The sequence below is a fragment of the Monodon monoceros genome, unplaced genomic scaffold (assembly GCF_005190385.1).
Source record: "Monodon monoceros isolate NGI ecotype Baffin Bay Population unplaced genomic scaffold, NGI_Narwhal_1 Super_Scaffold_18, whole genome shotgun sequence".
NCBI lineage: Eukaryota > Metazoa > Chordata > Mammalia > Artiodactyla > Monodontidae > Monodon > Monodon monoceros.
The window spans coordinates 18642444-18666409 of record NW_021703774.1 but is presented as its reverse complement, the minus strand read 5'-3'; the positions used below and the strand labels follow the sequence as shown (position 1 = coordinate 18666409).

Sequence of the window (23966 nt, the reverse complement as noted above, 5' to 3'; positions counted from 1 at the left end):
CTCAGGATATCCACCAAACCAACCTTGAGTTTCTCATCAGTGCCTAACTGTTGGCTGCTCTCAGAGAATCGACATTCACGTGGTTTCCTAAATCCTGTGTGCATTCTGCCATGGGTTCACGGGGTCCCATTAGTAATGCCACTTGCTGAACTCTTATTTTTGCCTTAATCTATCTGTAGTTTCAGCATAAAGTGGATCTATTGGGGAAGGCGATGGGCCAAGGTTAACTGATTAATTATTCTAATTGCACTTCACGCCAAGTGTGTGAAAAACAAATTGCAATACATTCACCAACCAGAATACATATGTGCACCTGTTACCTTGTAACTTTACCTCAGAGCTAAGCTTGGTTCCAATAATTACTAACCTCTTTTATAAAACCAAAGTGAAACATGCACAGCTTTTGGTAAAAAGCATGTTTACCTGACAGCCCTTCAAAGACGGGCATTCGCCGGAGGATGCTGTGTGTGTGTGTCAGGTGACAGGGTGATTGGTTTTGCCCATTCACATCGGTCAGCTTTCAAAGTCTGACTTCCTGCCAAGAAGTGAGTACGATCTGAAACTAGTCAAAGTAGATTCCATTTATTTACAGTTTTGAAACACATTTTTCATGACTTAGCTTCCTAATAGAGTCAAAGGGCAAAATGGCAACGAAAGATATACTTCCTCAGATCTTAGAGTTATATAATCTGATCAGGAGAAAAATCAGATATTGGTTTTTAAGTGAACTGGCATATGTTTTCTTTTTCGCCTTTGAAAGTTTTTATTCAAAACCTAAAATAAAGCCATTTATTTCAAATCACACAATCACGTTTCTTCTCATCCATGGACTTCAGAACTTTTTCACCCTGATTTTGAGGAGGAGTCACCAGTCTTGAGTTGATGGGACCAGCGAGATCCAGAAGGACCCGTGACAGCACAGCCACGCTTTTAGAACCAAATGCCCATAGCAGAAAGTACCTGGAGGGTACCCCGCTTTCTCTCAAAAAAATTTTCTAGGATAGAAAACTAAAACCCATCCACAAGTTTCCCTCTTTTCAACAGCTGAAAAGCTGAGAAAGGCTGAGCTGTCATTCAGTGCCACTAGGTGGCATCATGTCCTTTTCAGACTATTTCTTTTTGCTCTTAAGACGGGCACCGTGGTTTCCCTGGGCAACATCAAACAGCATCTCAGACCACATCAGGCAAGGGTGCTTCCCCTACTTAGTGCTACTGTTCACTCTCATGTACTGGGAAAAGTCTGGGCTCACCAATGGGATATATTTGATACTCCGTTTCAAGGCAAGGAAGTTTTTGTCTTGCTTTCCACATATTACATATCAGAGTCTGACTGCAACGCTGCTCTCATGAGTTGATTTTCTACCCTGACATCTCTGCTGTCCTACAGCCCAGAGGTACTGCATGCTATGAAGATCCATCAAATCCTCACGGACACTGTCTGAGATGATCTATGGAAAATGAACATACTAAGTGTTTCCTGAAGGTCAGGCTCCTTATGCCCTTTTAAAAGCTTGTCTAGGGCTTGAGGAGAAAAGTGAAGTGACAATCCAGCCTTATTCAGAGAGCTATTTAATTTCCATTGCATGCCCTGGGCATGGGGTACTAAAAGATTCCAGAACATTCTTCTCACTCCCCCACTCTTACTCTTTCTCTTCTCTCCTCTTTCCCTAAAGAGTAGCAATGAGATGGTGGAAGTTAGCCCTCTGGGTAAGTGAATGGAGAAGAAGGAGAAAGAATTATTCCACAATCACAGTTAAACAAGCGATGTTTAGAATCCTGCCTTGTCATTTAAGTGACTTACTGAAGTCCTATTAAGTTATCAAAACTCTCTTTCTTCACTTAGTGCACTGGGATGCTGGAAGCACTGAGACACAAGAAGAGTCCAAAAGACGAAAAACTTGGAGATCACAGATCTAAAGAAAATGCCGAGGTGTCAGGTCCAAAATACTGTGCTTCAAGTGTTGGCATATTTGAGGACGTTTTTTAAAGACACCTGCTATTCCAGGACATATGATTCCTATTCCTGGCCGAGCAGGTACACAGGGTCTCCCACTTGGATGGTCCCTGGGTTTTCCAGAACAAAATACTGTCCGAAGAGAGGTGATTTTCCATATAACTTTCGTTCAGAAGGGTCACACAGGCGATAACTGCAACAGGAGACAGAACACAATAAGTCACAGCCAACCAGAAGCAAGAGCTCAAACAGCATGTGATTTCTTCTCGGCTGAAGGATCTACCCCCAAAGGCCAGCGGGTTGCCCAGCTCCAACGAGCACTGTTCCCACCCCGATAATAGAACAGCGCCTCCTGGTGTTATACAGTAAACTGCCCGCCCATTGCACAAACTACCAAAGCATAACCAATGGCCATATTCCCACCTCTTTTCTCCTTGGAATGTTCCCATTTTCAGCATTAAGAGATTAGGGACTCGAGATGCTCAGACATACTTTATCAGTTCCCTTTTTCCTTGGCATCTCTCCATGTCTATCATCCTACCAGTCCATCAGGCTCAGAGCCCTGAGTCATCCTTTATACCTTTTCCCTCACTTTCCACAGCTTGTCCATAGCTGCCACGTCCTGAGGTTCTTCCTGTACCACATCTTTTGAATTTGCTCACTTTTTCTCCCACTGTCATAATTTCCCTTCAAGCATCCTCAGATGAGTATAATACCTTTTTTTTTTTTTTTTGGCCACACCACACAGCATGTGGGATCTTAGTTCCCCGACCAGGGATCGAACCTGGGAAGTCCCTATAATAACTTCTTAACAAACCAATCTTCCTCATTCTCCCCTCTTCCACTTTCAATTCACTCTTAACACTACCCTACGTTACTTTCTTAATTTTGCTCTGGTCTTATCACTCCTGAGGCTCAGAAACTTTCAATGGATCCCCAGTGCCTGAGGAATAACATTCCAAGTCTTCGGCCTGGCATGCAAGGCTCTTGACCTGGCCCCATCCAGCTTTTTCAAAACCTCTGCCCTTTCTGTGCACTTCTGCAGTGCTCTGTTGGATTCCTCAATGTCCTTTCACCTTGCTTTGCATTTTCCTGGCTCGGGGGTTCCTCTGTGGGATCCCCTCCCTCCATTACCCAAGCAGTAGAATTCTACCTTTTCTTCAAGGTCCAAATCAAATGCCACCTCTGCTAGGAAGGAAGTCCAGGGTCCCCCAGCCAGGAGCGGTTTCCCCATCCTCAATTTTCTCTGCTGGCCCCTTGCCCCTCACATGCCGTGTCCTGCAGTGTCAGGGCATGTGTCTGCCTGCTCTACTGTACAAGACAGAGAGTCCGTAGAGAGCAGGGAATGTGACTAACTCCCTTGTACTACTCACACCCAGTGCTGGGCACTGTTATGTCACTGGTGACCCACAATCATTTGTTGAACAGATGAATGTGTTGGTGAGTAAAATCCTGTTAGTAGTATCATATCTTTGTCAGCCAGAAAACGCAAGAATCCCCAGGAAGAGTGTACATGAGATGCGTGTGAATGACACGGCAAGATTTTCCCTCACCCCACCTCCACCAGGAGAATGCTTTCCTTCTGTTTCTCATTTAAGCTAACTCCATTCTTTAAAACATCTTTATTGGAGTATAATTGCTTTACAATGGTGTGTCAGTTTCTGCTTTATAACAAAGGCTAACTCCAATTTTACATCACTTCTATATTTAAAACATTGTGATGGAAAGCATTTTTTTTTCATTCTACTGTACCTTGAGAAAAAAAAAATAAACTATTGCAACAAATCAGTCTTACTTTTGTTCTTCAAATCAGAAGTGGCTAATGAGAAAATGGAGAGAGTCAAATCTAGAGCTTCTTTCTGCAGACCCTCAGCTCCTCCCCAGCTGCAGGCACCATGTTGGTTTTGCTCATTGCTATATGCCTACAGCCTGGTACAGCACCTGGTACGTTGTAGCCACTCCAAAGAAGTTTGGATGAACAAATGGAGAAATCAACAAATGGATGGGAACCATGAACCACTGATCCAGCCAGTCCTGTAGCCAGGTCTCTGCCATGACCTTGGACCCTGGGAAGCAGGCACCTCTCCTAGCCTGCCTCTCCTCTGTCAGCATGCAATACCAAGGACATCTGGGGATCTGTGTCCGTTGGAGGGTGACTTCTTCAGGATCCGGGCAGATCGGCTACTTTTATGGCTTGGGATTTCTCCTTGTTGCAAGCTCGGTAGCCTGAGGCTCTGATTATCTCAGGGAGGGATCTGAGAGTTGGACTTCTGGGCATCATACATTGACACTTTATGAAGTACATCACACAGATTATCCCTTAATCCTTCCAACAAGTCTACGTGGGAATGCGTATCGTCCCCACTTTACAGGGGGGCTCGCATAGGAGTGACGGACTTGGCCAAGATCACGGATCTAAGTGGTCAGGCTGGGGCCGGAACTGAGGTCTGGCTCACTCCAGAGTCAGGACTTTTCCCACCAGGGTTGTAATCCCTGGTCCTCCTTATACCTCCTGAGTACACGCGCAGGCCTGAGAAGAGCTGAGGGGGTTAATATTTATTCTCCTACACGAACGTTCGGCCACGCGCGGGTTTCCCCTGCCCCTTCCCATCAACCACGCAGGCACACACTTACTCCCCACCCCAGGTAACTTAGGAGCCGTCGCCCCTCCCAGCCCAGGACCTTAACCTGCTCGGTGGCGGGGGGGGGGGGGCAGGGACAAACGCAGGTGACAGTCGCAGGGGCGAGGCGACCGGCTTGTCCTGCCAGCCGCCCCAGCTCCGTTCCACCTGCGCCCCTGCTGACACCGTCCCTGCAGGGCTACGGGGGAGACTCTACAAACGAGATCAACGGCGACCCCTTGTGGGGTTGAGACGGTATTGTCAGCGGTCTGTGAATTCACGGGCACACCCAGCCTTGCTCAAGAGACGGAAAACACGGCATTACCTCATACACGGATCGCCTATGATTTTTTTTCTCCAAATATATATATTTTGTTGTTGATGACGATGGGATTAATAAATTACAAAGCCATTTAAAAACGCCTTTCTTGGTGCATTTTCTCTTTCAATAAATATGAAGCAAACGACTGACTCTAATGGGAGACACAGACGTTCTGTTTACATTAAACAGAGGTCTCCATCCTTAAGGGCGCCGTGTGAGTGGAAACTGTTACCTATAAAGTGCTGTGCACCGGTGAGGGCTGCTTGGTTTACTCATTTACTGGTCAATGCCCAGACCCTGACTTGCAGGCAGGGTCTCTGATCACCGCCGGGTCCCCACCGAGGGGCAGAGGCCACTTCTGGGACCTCCCAACCATGTATACAGCCAAATCAGGAATAAAACAGCACCGTGAAGACACCACGGAGAGGAGGAGACAAAGGCTGAGCAGGTTGGGCTGCATTGCATTTAACGCAGCCTCAGAAAATGGAAAGAAGTGTCTCCAGGATCTTCCCTCTCTCAGAAGGTGTCAAGTTCATAAGCTGAGACTATCAATAACCATAGCCTAGATGGTCGTTATGTATTTTATCATCTATTAGAAAAACAGTATTTATTGCTTTATTCGGATCAAGGGGGAGTGTGAACCAGGAGATGTATTATTAGCCCAGTTTTTACAAATAAAGAAACTGAAGCATCAAGAACGTAGCTGACTTGCCAATGTCACACAGTTACTGGGAGGTGATAGAGCCAGATCGGCTGGGGGGTGGTTGTCTCCTTCCAGGGCATCACTACCACTAAATCCTTCTGTCTTTAGCTCGGCACAGCACAGCCTAACACAAGCGGAGGGCGGCAAACGCCCTTACTGTCCAAGTATTCCTGCACCCGACAAAACTTGTGCATCCACAGAACAAATGAGCTTTATTCTTTCTACTGAAAGCAACAGCGATAGACCCCCACCACTCCTGTGGGATCAGTGTGGGAGCCACTCTCCCTTCAGAAAGAAAAGAATAATTCCCTCTTCATATTTTCAAGCCAGCAGACCAGCCTCCACCGTGTGCTTCGGGCTGTGAGTATTTCCCAGACAAAGGCTCCACTGGGCCTGAGGCCCATAGCTATTCAGCAGTGGTCTCCCTGCTGAGAACTTGCATTGCAGAAGCAGCACAGCCCTGGGCACGGGGGACCCAGGAAGAGGGAAGGCAGTGCGGCTCCCAGCATCCTGCTGGAGAGCCGGAGAGCAGAGAGGATACTCCTGACACCACCTTGCTTCGCTTCCGTGATTTATGTCAGGCAGCCAGGGCCTTTCTCTTCCCGATTTATGGCCGTCTGTCCTGGGGAGAACATAAATTACTGCATCTATGGCAATTTACATCTCAGTAAGATACGGGAGAAGACACCTAGGCTGGCACCCACCTCCTGGGGTATTAGGAGAAATTAGGTTGGGATTGGTTCCTGAGAGCCTGCAGGAGACCAGGAGGGCTGTGCCGCTCCCGGAGACCCTGCCTGCCTGCCCTGGCTCTGCGTTGGGCTCAATTACCCTCCTTCTAAAAACACAGGGCTCCCGATGGGCTGGGGGGAGGCACTGAAGATTCAGAGGACTGGCCCAAACCCAGGCACTTTGTGGATCCAGAGGGAAAGGTGCGAGACTCCAAGCACAGTGTTGGGAAGAGAGAAAGAACAAGATGTAAAAAGAAAAAAGCATGACGGGGACTTGGTGGTCCAGTGGTTAAGGTTCCATGCTCCCAATGCAGGGGGCCGGGTTCCATCCCTGGCCAGGGAACTACGTCCCACATGCCACAACTAAAAAGATGCCTCACGCGGCAATGAAGATCCCACGGGCCGCAACTGAGGCCTGGAACAGCCAAGTAAATCAAATAAATAAATATTTAAAAAAAAAAAGGATGACGGTCAATTCCCCAAATCACCTGTCTGGTTTGCACACAGAACCATCGAGGCCTGTCCACCAGGGCCTGAGCCAGAGGGGGGCCTGCGGATCACCTGGTAGAACCAGGGCTCCCAACACCCACGACAGGACGCCTTCCCGGGTCCACCCTGCCTCCGTCCTCCGTGTAGCTCCTCTGCGGGCACAGGAAAGTGGGAAGACCAAACTCTGATTTGTTCTCGTGGTGAGTGAGCCAGCACATTCTGAGGAATCGCTAGTCCATCGCTGTGGGTTCTCAGAACCGCTCCGCTCTGGAATGTCCCACCGCATCTAGTAAACTCTTCCCCAACATTTTATTGGGACCATCCTCAAACAGGCAAACAAGTTCAAAGAATTTTAAAGAGACCATCCAATTACCAACCATTTGGACCCTACATATAACATTTTACTATATTTCCTTTATCATGTATTTATCCATCCATCAGTCCATCGTAATTTTTTTTTCCATTTCCAAGTAAGTTGCAGACTTCAGTAAATTTCACCTCTAAGCAGTTCAGTTGGCAAATCATTTCCTAGGGTTAAAATTTCTTAACTTTGCAGCGAGGGGATAAAATTTACACGGAGTGAAATGTACAAATCTTAAGTGTTTCATCGTATTAACATTTACAGAAAATTAATGTTGTTTTGGGTGTTGAGAGATACACAACATCCCTCAAAAGGATGGGATTTGCCTTAAGCTGGTCTGTAGCCCCTTCTTTGAATATTCCCACAAATCTACAACCCATGGTGGGGACTCAGATAAAAACCAGCCATTTGCCCTTCACATCAAGAATTCCTCTCTGTACCTCCCCTCCCAACCTCCTTCCAACCCACCTGGTTTGAGACTGTTCCTGACCTCCCTCTCTCTGCCATGTGGCCTGGCCCCTGGAAGGCCAGCTATTTACCTCTCTGTAGCCTGGCCTTGATGCACGACACTGGTCTCCATGGACCACAGGTGCCGGCTTCATGCCTGGGGGCAACGTGCTGTTTGGGACAGAGCCCCTTGCCCCAGGCTTCAGCCTGCCAGGGAGGGGGCCAGATTAGTAGCTTCTGGGACAGCAGGATCAGCAGAGAAGGGTGGGCGTTGATCCAAGGAGACTAGATTGTTGGTCCAAAGAGGGTCGTGAGCTTGATGAGAGATGGAACGAAAGAGACTCCCATTCCAGGGGAACAAGTTGGGTCACACAAGCCCAAGCATAGCCAGCCCTTAATGTGCTCTTTCATGAGGGCTTTGATGTCAGATGGCCAAACTTCCACTGCATTCTTTCCTCAAGTCTTCCAGGGTTTTGCCTAAAGCAGGGGCCACCATCCTCCCTGCCTTCCCCCTCCCCCCTGTAAGTGATACCCGAGGACGCATGTCAGGGTCAAAGCCGAGGGTCTCAGGGGCTGCAGAGATGAGACCTGACACCCCACCTGTGATCCTGCATTCAACATGGAAGGGACCAGGGAAGACGAGCATTTCAGGGTTTCAGCAATATCCCGGCCGTAGATTTGGCACATAACAGCACAGAAGTGTGTGAATCATGAATTGTTGTTTTAGCAAAAGTACTGCAGGTTGATTATAGAAAGTTTAGAGGCTACATACCAGAGTACATATTTTCTCCATAATTTCATTACCGAAAGAGCCATGAATCTTTCAGTTTACAGCCTGCCAGGCTTTTAGCTACTCAGGCACATTTATATATTTTAAAAAGGAAAATCAAATAAACAAAAAAGTCAATACTACATATGTTAACTTGTAATCAGCTTTTTAAAATGAATCTTATCTTAAATATCATTCCATGCAATTTAAACTTATTGTCTGTCATTGTCTTTCATTAAAAATTTGTTATGAGACTTCCCTGGCAGTCCAGTGGTTAAGACTCTGCACTTCCACCGCAGGGGACTCTGGTTCAATCCCTGGTTGGGGAACTAAGATCCCTCATGCCATGCGGCACCGCCAAAAAAAAAGAAAAAATTGCTATCATGAAAATTTCAACATAAACATAAAAGTAGAAAAAATGAATCCCCACATAATTATCACCCAGATTCTATTTATCAAGATTTGACACATTTTCCCACGTGTTCTTTTGCTAAAATAATAGACAGCACACCCCAGATATCACATCACTTCACTCCTACATACTTCAACATGCTTCTCTTAAAACATATAGGCATTTTTTTTTTTTTTTTTTTTTTTTTTTTTTCGCGGGCCCCCCTTTTTTGGCCTCTCCCCTTTCAGAGCACAGGCGCCGGACGTGCAGGCTCAGCGGCCATGGCTCACGGGCCCAGCCGCTCCGCGGCATGTGGGATCTTCCCGGACCGGGGCACGAACCCGCGTCCCCTGCATCGTCAGGCGGACTCTCAACCACTGCGCCACCAGGGAAGCCTATAGGCATTTCTTATAGCACCAGAAAGCCCCTATCACACCTAATGAATTTGTGATGTCACCAAATACTCAGTCCATAATAAAGTTTGCCAAAACATCTAAACCATGTTTTGTTGTTGCATTGTAATCGGTGTGTTCGGATCACGAATTCTAAATGAAAAATAAAATTAGTTGTCCAAGTAGGCATTCTGGGGACCAAAGCACCCAAGAATGTTTCCCAAGTTATCCAGTCACCAGGACCCCCTTCCACTTCAAGAATACACCTGCGTGGTGTTTCCCCTGCTTCCTCGCAGAGATGTTAAATCACTTAGTCTCACCTCTTCAGGGTCTCCAGAGGCTCCTTCCTGCTCATGACGCCCGTGTCCGGGTCCACCGTGGTTAAAATGCACCTGGACACACACACAGGGCATCATACACGGGACAAAGCAGGCGATCTTCACCCTCCCCTCTGTCTCCTGGGCAGCAGTGTATGCACCTCACCTGGAGCAAGCCATCACCCTTTTCAGTTCCACATCACCAATAAGAAGCTCATTCCATGAGTCCTGGAGACAAAGCACATAACTCATGTGAGCACTCCGTATCCCCAGCCCTGACCCACCCGTGTAGGGACTTCACGTGATTCAACAGCTGATGAAGTCGCTTCCATCAAAGATGGCCAACTGTACATCACGCCTCGCTGTTCCCTCCCTCTGCCTTTAATTTGTTGGTTCTTTCCCCTGAAGTGCAATGCTCCCTCTCCTCTCACTTGTAAAGCTGGAATTGAAACTCATCTCCTTCAGGAAGCCTCCCTGACTGACCCCACTTGACTGGAGGTGCTGTGGAAGGCCAGGGTGGGGCTGATGGAGGGAGCAGGTGAAAGAGAGGAGAGGGTATGGAGAGGGGGGATTACTCTAGGTTGTATCAGATCCCTTCATGCTGGCCTAAGGTGGATTAATGTCCTTAATCATTGTGTCTGTTTACCTTGTAGCTCCCCTGGCCAGATAGGAACAAATCCAGAGCAGGCCAGTAGATTTACTTCCCTTTGCAACTCCACGGGAGCATTCACAAAGCTCTCCAGCCCAGGAACCTCCTGGGGTGTTTGTCTATGGCCTGGGTCACTGGTGCTTACTTTTCAGGACAAATCAAATCAATGGACTGTGTCCCTCAAATCCAGAAGGGGAGATAGAACATACACACATGAAAAGTGAATGGTCAATATTCATTTTAAAAGTTTCAGAAAAATTGAGAAAAAGCTTTACAAGACAGCACCCTGTGTGCTGGTTGAACTTTGCAGACAAGCATGGAGCCAGTGGCTGGCTGGCTGCTCTGGGCAGGGGAGGTTTTAAGGTAAAGGTAAGATCTGAATTGAGTCTTCCAGGGTGGAGACTTTGAGAGGCACAAAAGAAGGGTGAGGGGACTCCAGGCAGTAACAAGAAGGAAGCACATTTGATTGTGGTCCTGACCTTCTTACCCTCACAGAGAAGGTGCCTGAGAGCCAAAGACAGGAATCCATGAGTTAAAACAAACCTGCCCAGTCCTTTGTTGATCACAAGCCAGAGAGAAAGTTCCAGGCCCAGAATTTTAACTCTGACAGTGTGTATTATTCTTGATATGTGTATTGCAGGGTTTTGTTTTTGTTTTTTTAATCATAAAATGAGTCTCTTCACTGCATGTTTCACAACAGTCCAAAAAGCTGGGCACCTCGGATTACAGCAACCCAGCCTGCTCTGTGTACATTTGTCCACCAGGAGGCACTGTGGTCACAAAAAAACATAAAAGATCCGAAAGGAGAGAAATGAAGGTTCTGGTTAGGAAATTAATTTATTATTAATTAAGGAAATATTTACAGAGCCCCTTTTATGGGCAATAAAAACTGTTGGCGATTGCGTCACAGATAAATATGTTAAAAATTCCACCATCAGGAAAGTATCTCTTTGGCAAACTGGTGGAAAAGGAGAAAACTATTTTCATGTTGAATGCACACTATGGGCCCAGAACCGTATTAAACGTTAGAGAAGGGCCCATGAAAATCTTCCTACAGAACATGTTATCTTGAGGTGATAAGAAATTGAAACAGGAGAAGCTGAATATGGAGAGCGCAGACACAACACAGTGTGGCTTTGGAAAAGAGAAGCAGCTCTTCCAGGTCTGGCAATCAGAACAGATTTCTCAGGGGAGGTGGCTTTTCACCTGGGTTTTTATAGAAGGCCAGGAGTTTCTAAGTGGGACGAGAGGCAAGACTTGGGGTGAGCAGGAGATAAGAGAATACAGTCCTTATATAGTTCTCAGTCCAGTCTGTAGCTTGGAGCTTTTACTGGAAGTAAAGGCTGGGAAAGCAAAGTGTGGCAAGATTATGGAGGGACCAGAATCGTAGAGTGGGCAGTTTGGGACTTTTGAGAACTGGGGAGCCACTGAAGGTTTTTAAGCAAGGCAGCCACACTGACTGTCACAAACTTTTAGAGGAGAAGAGATCACTCTGGTGCTGAGAGGCTCAGCTGTGACTACATCCAGGACCGTTCAGTGGTCCAGACTTGAGACAACAAAGGTGATCTAGCTGGCGGCTGCGAACAGAAAGGGAGCAGATGGGGCTGGGGATGAGGAAAACATGGGAGAAGAAAGAGTCAGGGGTGACTTACAAGCTCTAAGCCAAGGTGAAAGAAGGAATACGGTAGCCAGGATAGAAGCTGTGAAGTAAAGACAGGGAGTTTGCGGAGCTTATGAGGACAAGTTTGCTAGGTCCACAGAACATATGAAAACTCCCAGCAGACAGTCAGAAATGTGAGCCCAGCACTGCAAGGGGGAGTCCACGGTTGGATACTTGGGAAGGACCCACATAAGGATGACAGATGGTGAAGCTGCAGGAGAGGGTGTCCTCACCAAGGGAAGGTAGAGAAAGAGAAGGGTCGAGGCCAGAAATTTTGGAAGCCCCTACCTGAGTGAGGAGTAGGGGGAGGAGAAACAGCAAAGGCACAAGAGCAGTGCAGCCAGGGAGGGAAAGTTCCAGAAGCAGTACCTATCAGTCCAAGGGGAAGGCAATGAGGACCAGAAAAAGGTCTCTGAAGGAGGGAGGGGAGAAGGGCAGCCTCGGGCTGAAGTGAAGGTCTGAGAAGTGAGGGTGAGGAGAGCTGATGATGGGGGTGAAGGGATGCAGAGAAGGACCACGATCACGAGAGGCAGGTTGTGAAATGAGGAGGGGATTCACTTCCCAGAAGCCTCCACGCAGGTCCTCAGCCTCTGGCCAGTCTGCTTCGCCCACTGCACCTGGCACCACCTGCCCTAATCGTCTCCAGACCCCTGCCGCAGGCAGATGCGCACAGTGCAAATTGGGTTTTGCCACTCTCTTGCCTAAAATCTTTTCCAGACCCTTCCTCCGAAGGCGATACCCCTTGACACCAGGGACCTTGGCTCTCAACGCCCCTCCCTGAGCGCCGATGCTGTAAAAGACAGCAGTTATCTCCATGCCAGCGCAGCCCTGCTCGTGTGCCCCCTCCCTCGGTGTTTCTTCCTTCTGCGTCACCTGGCCAACCTAGGCTCATTCACTCACTTAGCAAAGAATTCATGCTGGGTGTTTTTCTAGGAGCTGGGAGAACAACAATGGTCAAGTCCTGTCCTCAGAAAGCATGTGTAGGGGAAACAGACAACAAATCCCCCAGTAAACACGGTGTATCAGGTGGGGATGTGTGCCGGGGGGGACTAGGGCATGCAGGCCAAGCAGGGTACAGGGTGATCAGGGAAGGCCTCACTGAAGGGGAGGGAAGACCTCAACAGGGAAGTGAAAGCGGTAAGGGAGTGAGCCATTCAGATACCTGAGGGAGGGCATGCCAGACAGAGGCACCAGTAAGAGCAAAGGTCCCGGGGAAGGAAGCAGCAGAGAGACAAAGAAGGGAAGAGTGACAGGAAGTAAAGCTCTGGAACTAGGGTTGTGGCATCACACAGGGCCTTGACAGCAATTATAAGGATCCCATTTTTGACTTGAAGAGAGATGGAGAACACAGACAGAGTTCTGAGTAGAAGGAAGACATGATGTGAGTTACATTTATAGATGACTTTGACCTTAGCTGTGATGAGAATAGACCTTGTATGGTGGTGGGGGTCAGTCAAGGATAGACCAGTGAAGAGAGGCTATTGCAACAAACCACAGGAGAGAGGGTGGTGACTTGGCCCAGAGAGGAAGTGGAGGAGCATGGCAAGAGGACAGAGCCACCAAGATTTGTTGATTATTTGAATGTGGGAGGTGAAGGAAGAGAAGAACACAGAGTGGTTCCCACTTTGGGGCCTGAGCAGCTAGAAGTCAGAGCTGCCATACACTGAGATGTGCAAGGCTGAACAGAGCAGACCTGGGAGTGGAAATTCAGCCCTCAGTGTTGGACATCCTGAATCTGAGACGAGATACCCCAGTGGAAATACAGAGAAGGCAGAGGGAGAGTTCTGGTGTAAAGATGTTAGTCAAGGAGTCCTCAGTGTGGAGAAAGTTTTGAAAAACACAGACCAGGGCATGAGTAGAGACAGAGATTGCTACAGACTGAGGGTTTGTGTCCTCCCAACCTTCATATGTTGAAACCTAATCCCCAGTGTGGTGGTATTTGGAGAAGGGGGCCTTTGGGAGGTGATGAGGTCATGGGGGTGGTACCCTTGTGAATGGAATTAGTGTCCTTATAAAAGGGGCTCCAGGGGACTTCCCTGGTGGTCCAGTGGTTAATACTTTGCCTTGCAATGCAGGGGGTATGGTTTCGATCCCTGGTCAGGGAGCTAAGATCCCACATGCCTCCCAGCCAAAAAACCAAAACATAAAACAATCAATATTGTAACAAATTCAATAAAGACTTTAAAAATGGTCCACATCAAAAAAAATCTTTAAAAAAAACCAAAAAACGGGACTCCAGGCATCTCCCTTGCCCCTTCCACCACATGAGGTCACAGAGTGAAGACAGCCGTCTACGAACCAGGAAGCAAGTCCTCACCAGACACCTGTACGGATCTGCAGGTGCCTTGATCTTGGACCTTCCAGCCTCCAGAACTGTGAGAAATAAATTTCCATTCTTTATGAGCCTGAGCCCATACCGCCCAGTCGCCCCCCTCTCCTGTCTGTGTTAAAAAAAGTTGGGTGGCCAGTCACCTATCACCCTCAGCTCACCACCTTCCTGGCCTGCCTTACCTGGCGGTAACTACCTGTTCACATTCTAATCACCTGGACTGTGAACTCCTTTGGAGAAGCAACTGGTTCTTCAATCCCGGTTTTCCTACAGGTCTATTCACAGTGCATAGAACGCAGGGGCACTAACCCATTGCGTGATGCGTGAAACATTATTCCAAAACATGAGGCCAGCCCAGCTGAAGCGTTGTATTAACATCCAACTTAAAATCTGAAATAATCCCAGTTAGGGAACACTCAGAATCAGAGAGAAAGCCTTCTAGGACAAGAGTCAGTTCAAAGAAACCTCCTGAATCTGAGGTCCTACTCTGGGCCGTCCCCTCTTAACTTATCCCATCTTCGTCTGCCCATCTCAGACCGTGGGTAGGAAATGTCTTCCATGTGAACCGTGATACAAAGACCAAAGCCAGGAAGGGAAGAAGCTTAAAGGCGGCCACAGTCAGGGAGGGATCGATGGCCTGAACCAAGCTTCTTTACTTTGATTATAGCAATGAAACCACTGCCCACCTCTCTGGGCACTTTCTACGTCTTGGTGCTTTTGGGGGAGGCGTCAGCTGAAATTACTCACATTTTATAAACGCAAGAAGCAGAGGTCTCGGAAAGTTCCAGGACTTATCCAGGGTCAGACGGCCACTTATTGAAGCAGGGGGATTCAGATCCAGATGTCCTGACCCAACGCCCGGCCCCTAGAATGCTCAGAGCTCCTGTGGGCTGTGGTACAGTCTGGGTTCTTGCCGTGGGGCAGCCCTTGGCTGAGCCATCTCAGGTTGAAGGTGGCACTGGAAGAGTTTTAGGGAAGTGCCATCTCAGCTTGGGGACAGTATCCACCCACAGCAGCCCTGCTGTAAATGACTGTCTTCCCAAGGGAGCCCTCGACTCCACAGGAAGGCCACCTTCCACATCCTGCTCTGTGGCCCACACAGATCATGTATTCTATGCTAAGTACACTTGGCTCAAAATGAACCTGCCTGCTTGGAATTCTCCTTAGAAGTCTCAGACCCTGAACTGCCCCTTGACGTCAGCATCTCTGCCTCATTTATATTTGTATCCTCCACACAGAAGTCTGTACTGATTAGATGCTCAAGAAATTGCAAACTTGAATCATTGCATAATATGGAGCCAATACATAATGCATCCTTCTGAATAATTTAATCCAACATCAAAGACTCTCATACCTTTAAAAAAAAAAGTTAAATCCAAGGAAAGGGACAAGAAAGGTATAGCGTTACCTCTGCATAGACACCACACCCTGAAATTATGATATTGGGCCGGAAGTTAGTTGCCTTAACTTTCTTCTCTAGCCTGGAGTTGAGATCTGCCAACGATGCCTCAGAAAGGATCAAGAAGGGGCTGGCGTCTGAGTACGGGATCTGATGAGAAAATAGGAGCTGTTATAGCGTGAGGCACACAGAGGCATTTCTCAGAGGTCACATGGGTCTGATTCCTGGAACCTTCCACCCCTCCCCCGCCCCACCTCCCCACACAATCTTTCTAAGTATTTCTCTAGTTCTATTTACAGAAAAGTCACAGCGATTCAGAAGCTTTAAATAGCCCTGCAGATACCAGGAATTACATGATGGAGTGAAGAGAACATGGTCTCAGAATCTTAGAGCTGTCCCTTTCTCATCCTCCAAATTCTCACACATTTATTTTGTTAAGGTTTGATGGCCTCATTTGGTGTGATAAAAAGTATTCGCTGATTCCACAGATACTTATTTTTCACACAACCTGCAAATCAATGTTCAGCATGGCCGTGGCAATGGCGCTACATAGCATTGTACGTTTTACTCTCATGATGAATTCTTACAGCCTTATTTCTTTAAGGGCCAGTCTGGTCATTTTAAATCTGTGGATCTCCATACCCACACTCATCGGCCCGACTATGAGCTGCGACACCCTTGCAATCACAGTGTAAAAAGGTTGGACTCCACATGCGATTACAGAATGGAGTGGGAAAGATACTGACCTAGAACAGTTTTGAAGCTGCGTTGCCACCGGAAGGTTTCTGTGAATAGGAATTTTTGCTCTCAGGCAAAAATGCAAGGGTCCCGTAAATCAAGAAACACAGATGCTGCTCCTACTGGAAGGGCCTTACTTTTTGCAATTGCTTGTGACAAAAGTAATGGCAAAGTGACAGAGCCGAGCTCAGCAGACATGCCGCCCTGCTCTCCCCCTTCCAAGGAAGCCTGTCTTCTATAGGACACACCAAAGGCCAAAGCCAAGGGATGCTCCTCTGACCTGGTCTGTGGGTCGAAACAGGTCTTCGATCTGGTGAGAATTTCTCGGTCGCATGTGAGGTTCAAAGTGCACCAGGCGGTACGGCTGCGTCTTCAGGAAGTTTGTTATCCAATGGGCCGCGGCCTCACCGCAGTCCCTGCCCTCGATCTCCAGGCCCTGCACTCTGCAGGGGTTGGGGGCAAAGAACAGGTATTTGAAGATCTGGACACCCTACCACGTCCTACACATATCCAAAAGGCTGCACCAGGCTACGATGTCGCTGTACGTCCTTCATTATCAGGAGACGTCACTTTAGCCTGGCCCTGCCTCTGAACGATGTGGAAGCCCAAAATGAAGACGCAGTTTCAAGCCTTGTTCCCCGCCCCCCCCCTTTTTTTGAAGTATAGTCGATTTACAATATTGGGCTCGTTTCGGGTATATAGCGTAGCGATTCAGTACTTTTGCAGCTGACATTCCATTACGAGTTATTATAAGATATTGGATAGAATTCCCTCTGCTCTACAGTAAATCCTGGTTTCTTATCTACTTGATAAACATAACAGATTTCTGTACATTAATATTGTATCCTGCAACCTTGCTGAGTTCATTTATTAGTTCTAATAGTTTGGGAAAGGAAACCTGAGTCCCAAGGGCTCTTGGCATCTTTACCCTAATCTAAGCTTTCTGATTCTGCAATTTCCAAATGTGACCTTGTGTAGTCTTTGGGGCATGGACCAAAGGCCTGTATGGGACCGTGAAAAAAGTTTCCACATAATTCCAAGTGAACCAGTAATTAAATTTAAAAAATTTTAACCACAAGAAAGTATGGGTACATATCCAACTGTAATAGGGGCCAGGCATGCTCAGCGGGCCGGGCCAGCAGGTTTGAGTAGCCGCCCGCGGTCAGCCCAACGCCACGTCCCGTCACTGCCACTCCTTCCCCAGGAGCCAGCAGGCGGGCCGTGGAAGGCCTGAGGCCCTGGTGCTGCTGGCAGTGAGGACTGCAGGTGCCACACTCGTGAAATAGGGACAGAGCGGGCGTGCAGCTGTTAGCGCCCGGCGTCGGGGATGGGGGCTGACACTGAGCGGTCCTGGGGCAGGGAGTGTGATGGGAGGCGGAGGGCTCCTTTTCCCCGGAGCCCTCCAAGCCCTAGAGCCTCCAGGTGGGTGAGCTGAGGGCACAGGGGACAGGCTGAGGGCTGTGTCCTGCAGAGCTCCAGAGCCCTCGCCACAGCCCCCCACCGTCAGGGCCAGGCTTGGACCTAATGGTCGCAGCCGTCTCCATGGAGGCCTCAGCAACTGGAGTATATGGACACTGCCATTAAGGTAAAAGCTTCTACCGGCTTCAGTCTCTCCTGTTCACGTTTCTGATTGGTATTAGTTAACGTTTGTTTTGGTGGAGGTTTATAGGAACATCATGACCTGACCGTGACCTGACCTCAAGACCAAAGGATGTGACCCCAAGAAGTTTGCAACAACTAACCACACCCTCCCTCACCTCTCCTAGAAAGGGGCTTTGCTGAAAGCTTTCAGAGAGTCCAGGGCTTTTTAAGGCATAAGCCACCCGTCTCCTTGCATGGCCCTGCAGTAAAGCTTTTTCTGCTCCAAACTCCGACGTTTTGGTATTGCTTGGCCTCACTGTGCGTCGGGCACACAGACTTGCGTTTGGTAACATAACCGCGGCAGACAAACAGGAACCAGAATATGGAGAAACGTGAAATACAAATTGCAATAGGCATATTAAGAAGTTTGCCTCAGACAATGATGAATGCAAATTAAATCAATAAGAAATGACCGTTTTTAACACAAAAATGGCAAAATACTTTTGAACATAATGGTCAGAATGAGATGAAACAGATATGCTTATAAACTGCTGGTGAATATATAGCTGGTATAACCATTCTGCAAAGCAACTGAGCAACATATATCAAAAGTCTATAGGAGCCATACTCTTATCGCTGGCAAAACCACTGCTAAAATTTTTTCCCTAAGGAAATAATAAGAGATATGAACAGAGATTTATGCCAAGTTACCCATCACATTCTTCCCCATACCTGGAAAAAACTGAAAACGATCCAAATGTATAAACATGGGATGTGCTAAAATGCATTCGAGGACACCCATGTTTTTAACAATCTGAAAAAATACTCAACGTACCCTTAAGTATATAAACCATATTCAAGATTGGTACTATTTCAATTTGGTTTTTAAAGTATTAGCCATAGAGACAGAAAGAAAATATGTCAAGATATGAATCATAGTTATCTCTGATGGGTTTTGTTTTCTTCCCTTTTTTGGTATTTTCCAATTTCTCAACAATGAATATGTATTTTATAATCAGAAAAACCATCAAATTAAAATGAAAACATATTATTATGTTTAAAATTCTGATATTACAGAAATCATATTAGTTCTGCATTTTACGAACTTTTGGGGTCTTTAGACATTTTTCAAGTAACTACATTTTTTGATGTGATGTTATTTTCCATGATAGGCTGTGGACTAATTAAGCATTCACGTGGCATTTTCATTCAAAATGCAGAAACTGTAACAAGAGTATAATTAGACCATATTTTAACTTTCTCATAATACGATAAAAAAAAATGAACTCTAGGCATGATTTCTTAAAAGCAGAGCTAGTTTCCTGGAATAATTGCTCCCTTGAGGGCCTTCTGATGTTGAGGAAAGACACTCTGTACAGAGCAGTCTCCTGGCTGAATCTCCACGCTCACGATTACAGGGAACCCTGGGCATCTGCAGGTCAGAACACTCTTCTGGTTGCAGCTGGTCTTTTCTATTTTGGAACTTCCTTTCATTAGAGCTAAATATCACAGGTCATATAGCCATTTGCAACTCCCGCCATAACTCAGCTTTGGAAGATTCCCAGTCTTTCCAGGCAACACAGAGATGATCCTAGGGTAATACATTGATCTAAACTCACCTCTTCCAGGACCCTCTCCCCACTCACTCCAACCCCATTTTTGTCCTTTATCCTCTGGTGGTGTTATTTTTCTCTTGTTGACATGTCAATATGCCTTTGATCCCATAGTTTTCTACATAACTCTTTTATGTTTCTCTGCCCCACATCAACACACATTTCTGAAGCTGCTCCCCTTTTCCACCTTCTTTTAGATCATCACGATGTTGAGGACTTGACCCTACATATGGTACATTTGCAGTCAATGGTTAATTATTGACAGTGTTTCTCCAGATTTCCACCACATTTCCCATTTTCCCAAAACTGCAGGAATAAATGCTCACGCAAGGATTAAGAGCTATCCTTTCCTTACCTGCACTTGTGCACTGCATTTGTGGTGGGTGTCTTGATGGGCAGCCGCAGGTCCTTCGTGTAGGCTGCACTGAGGGTCAGGGTGTCACCCTCACAGGTCAGGGAAATCAGGACCAGGCGGGGTTCCTGTCGAGCAGTAACCATATTCCCCTCCTTGTTGATCACAAGCCAAAACCTGCCATTTTCAAAACACAAGTTATGCATGGCCCACCATGACAGGCAGCCAGTCTCTGGGGGAGTTTCAGTGATGCACTGTCATCTTTGATTTCCTTGCTGTAAGCCTGGTGTGTGTGAGTTTGTGTGCGTGTGTGTATGTGTGTGTGTGTCAGTCTGTCTCCCTGTCCTAAACATCAGCTCATCAGCCCAGCAAGACTGAATCTGTCAGTTAATTTCAAAGTGTTTAATAATCACTCGTGCATCGGACAAAATGCCTGCAGAATATTTTGAGCTCCTTGATGGCACAGAAATCAAAGAAGTTAATTATACGTCCATCTCAGTTGCCAGAAAGTCTGGTCACTTTCATAAACATGCCCTAAGGAGATGATAGGAATCTATCTCGGAGAAAGAGGAGGAGGCATGGTGCCTGGCACAAGGAGGCATTCCTGCTGGTGGAAATAACAAGATGTTGCTGTATTGTTCTCAGAGGGTGGAGTCAAGCTGAACAGCAAACAATGCCACTTACACTTTGCCAAATCCACCCCCAACTTTAAAAAAAAATGAACGTTTCAGTATTCAGAGCTGTGACTCCTGCAATTTGCCAAAAGGCCTATTGTTAATATGGACAATATTTTTTTGGCCCAGTACTCAAGGTCTAGAGGTACTTCCCAAAACAAAGATAAATGGAAAAATAAAAGCAATAGAAAGAACTGTTTCCAGTAAAAAAAAAAAAATGATGGGTTTGTATAGGGGACCTTTCAGCTACTGAGGAAGCTAAACATTGACATGTTGGTCATTTCCATTCACACTGAATGGAATGATTACAATGATAGAAGTGAGCTTGTGCTTTGGGAATCCAGAGACATAAGAAAAAAATATGGCAGATACTTTAGATCATCACCTCCGGCGGGTCATCGTGGTTGAGTTGTTCAGCTATGCTAGAAAAATAAAGTTAGTGTAAGCCTTTTCCCAAAGGAACTCCCTCTGACCAACCCTTCATCCTGGATACAGGATGTCCCATATCCTTGGTACTAGCACGTGAATATTCTTTCTGCTAATCCTTCCTAGTAATAATGGTAGTCTGATATTTCTAAAATACACATCTGATCATGTCACCCCCTTCTGCAAACCACAACCCACCACCGCCGCCCTGTGGTTCCTGCTTTCAGAATAAAACTCTAACTCTTCAGCAAGGCAGGCAAGGCCCTTCATCATCCAGCTACCCTCCCAGCCAGTCTTACCACCTGTGCCCTCACACATGCCAGCCTTTCTTTTTCTTTTTAATTTTTTTAGTGCGGTAAGATATACACAACATAAAATACTTGGCATACTCTTAGGTACACACCCAGAAGAACTGAAAGCAGGGACTCCAACAGATACTTGGGCGCCAATATTCACAGCAACCTTCTGCACGATGCCAAAAAGTAGAAACAACCCAAATTTCCAACAACAGAGAATGGACGTGAAAAAAATACGACTTTAACCATTTTTAAGTGCACAATTCAGTGGCATTAAATACTTCCATAGTGTTGTGCAACCATCACCACTATGTGTTTCCAAAACATTTTCGTCATCACAAACAGAAACTCTGAACCCATGAAGCAATAACTACCCATTCCATTCCCCTCTCTCCCCAGCCCCTGGCAACCTCTAATCTGCTTTCTATCTCTATGAATTTGCCTGTTCTAGGTATTTCATATAATTGGGACTATATAATGTTTGTCCTTTTGTGTCTGGCTTATTTCACTTAACATAACGTTTTCAAGATTTGTCTGTGCTGTAGCATGTATTAGAACTTCTTTTTGTGGGTGAATAATATTCCAAAGTGTGTATATACCACATTTTCAGTTCCAGCTATGAAGTCCTTCCTGACCACCCCAGTTTCTCTTGTTCCTTCCTCTGTGCTCCCTGGCACTTGTCACATTGAGTCAATTACCACCTAGGACTGCAAGCTTTTGTTCGCTTCTCTCCATCACACGTTTTGATAGTATGATGACAAAAACAGCTCACCATTCCACCGTGTCACGAATTGCCCTCTGTCTGGGGAACTGGAAGGGGGAAAAGTTACAACCCTCATCAGTCCTGTGTGTTACCTACAGAAACTGAGGGCTGGTCTGGGAGGGAGTCTGAAGTGCAGCCTTACACTGAGGCCGAGGCCAGACCCAGAATAGGACAAAGCTGCTTGCTCTGGGCCTTTGAGATCTTCGCAGAACCCCAGGAATTCACACAGGTCGAGACTACCCAGGTAGGGCATGAATAAAACCCCTATTTACAAAGCACCAGTGTGCTAAAGAAAACAAGAGTCCCGATGCCACTGCTGTGTGGCTCTGAACCTCAGTTTCTTTATCCATAAAAGGGTGCATGAGGGAATTAGTGAAAATAAAGTATGTAATAGCACTTTTTAAGCTGCAAGAATCTGAAACTTTAATCGTTGTTATTACGATTATGTGCTCCACCTTGGTGAGCTCTTTGAGGGTTTGGATCTGTGGCTCCAACTTTCCCCAAGTTCTCAAGAGACAAGTAAAAGTAAAGTGGCGGGGACCAATCCTGTGAAGCTCGCCCCTTCCGCTAGACGGAGTTGAGTCAGTTTGCTTGCGCACCTGCTGACACCTGGGGACCTCCTCTGGGGCGCAAGCCATCGCAGGAAGGCAGATCGGGACCCTGGGTCTGCGGTTGGGAGGTGACGGCCCCCTTTCCTCTTCTTCCTTGCCGCTCCCCCGACCCCAGCCAGCTCCCACTTTCTTTGTAAGGGAAGGACTCCGCAGGCCTCCCCCGCTCCCGGGCTCAGCCCTACCTGTCCCGCAGGTGACCGCTGCGCAGCCCCAGGGCCGTGCACTCCGCCGCCTTCACCGACACCCCCTTGCAGGACTTGACGGGGTAGATCCAGAGCTCTGCCACGGTGCCCACCTGCTGCAGCCGCCGGCGCCGCCTGGGCCGCGCGCGGCGCCAGGCCACGGCCCCCAGCGCCACCGCGGCCAGTCCCAGCGCGGCTACCCCGAGCCAGCGGGGCCGGGGCTGCGGCGCGGGGAGGCCCAGGCGGGCCAGCGCGGAAAAGCCGGCGGCGCCCATGACCCAGCGATCGCGGGCGCGCCGGGGACTCCAGCTGGGCCCACCCGAGACGCCAAGCAAGCCAGGCAGGAGCGCGGCCGCCGCCGAGGGCTGCTGGCGGAGGGGCCGCCCTTAACCCGGAACCCAAGGGGAAGGCGGTTCCTGAGTCTCTTTCCGGCCGGAGTACCGTGTCCTGCTCCTGAGGTTGGCCTTTGGGGCGCTGCGGGCGGGAGGTGGTGTCTCGGCTGCTACGCGGTCTACTGCCCGCCGCCGCCTCCACTTCCGCCGCCTGCTGGCCACTCGGCGACGTGCCCTCCCCCAGGATCGCTACAAGTGACCAGTTTACTTATTTACATATTTGTGGCATTGACTTAAAAAAAATGCACAAGGTGAAAGTTGCAAGTTAAGTTTTATTTGGAGCAAAATGAGGACTGCAGCCTGGGAGACAGAGGTTCAGATAACTCTGGAAACTGCTCAGAGGAGGCGAGGGGGCAGCCAAGGATACATAGGAGTTTGGCAACAAAGGGCAGGTGGTGTGGAATGTCATAAGATTATTGTTAATTAAAGAAAACCAGTTATCTCAAGTTAAGGAATTTACCCCTTTTCTATGTATGGGCAGATGCAGGAGACCAGGCTCACTGAAATCATTCCTTTGATATGCACCTCAGCTATCTGGGCCAGGATCCTGTATTTTTACATCCTGAGTTTCCCAGGGCTCATGGCAGGGAGTGACTGCAGCCTGATGGCTGCTAGATGGCAGGGATCCTCTTCAGCCCTGAGTTTCCTCAGGGCTCACAGGTTCACGTTGGAGAGTTGCAATCGTTGATGACTGTGACATCCTTTGTTTATTGATATGGCAGGAAATATGCCATTTATAAATATTCCATACCTTTTATAAATATTCCATTTATCAGTGGGTTATTTAACCTACAATAAACAAAAAAT

At 47.5% G+C, this 23966-nt stretch overlaps 1 protein-coding gene across 4 annotated transcripts; it reads right to left on the bottom strand.

Moving 5' to 3' along the window:
- Positions 1–469: 469 nt before the first annotated feature.
- On the bottom strand, positions 470–23129 carry MARC1 (mitochondrial amidoxime reducing component 1). Of its 4 annotated transcripts, XR_003794472.1 has the most exons (8): positions 22768–23129; positions 19819–19992; positions 16550–16712; positions 15541–15681; positions 14880–15090; positions 9661–9722; positions 9498–9569; positions 2064–2147 (listed from the first exon to the last, which is right to left on the bottom strand). XR_003794472.1 is itself a non-coding variant. In XM_029228973.1 (7 exons), the coding sequence occupies exons 1-7, from the start codon at positions 23040–23042 to the stop codon at positions 2018–2020; spliced, it is 1017 nt and encodes a 338-aa protein (XP_029084806.1). In that variant the 5' UTR covers positions 23043–23129; the 3' UTR covers positions 470–2017. The 4 variants fall into 4 exon arrangements, 3 of the variants coding, with proteins under 3 accessions (XP_029084806.1, XP_029084807.1, XP_029084808.1); XM_029228973.1 differs by lacking the exon at positions 14880–15090 and having other exon boundaries at positions 470–2147; XM_029228975.1 differs by lacking the exons at positions 2064–2147; positions 14880–15090 and adding an exon at positions 2628–6222.
- Positions 23130–23966: the final 837 nt, after the last annotated feature.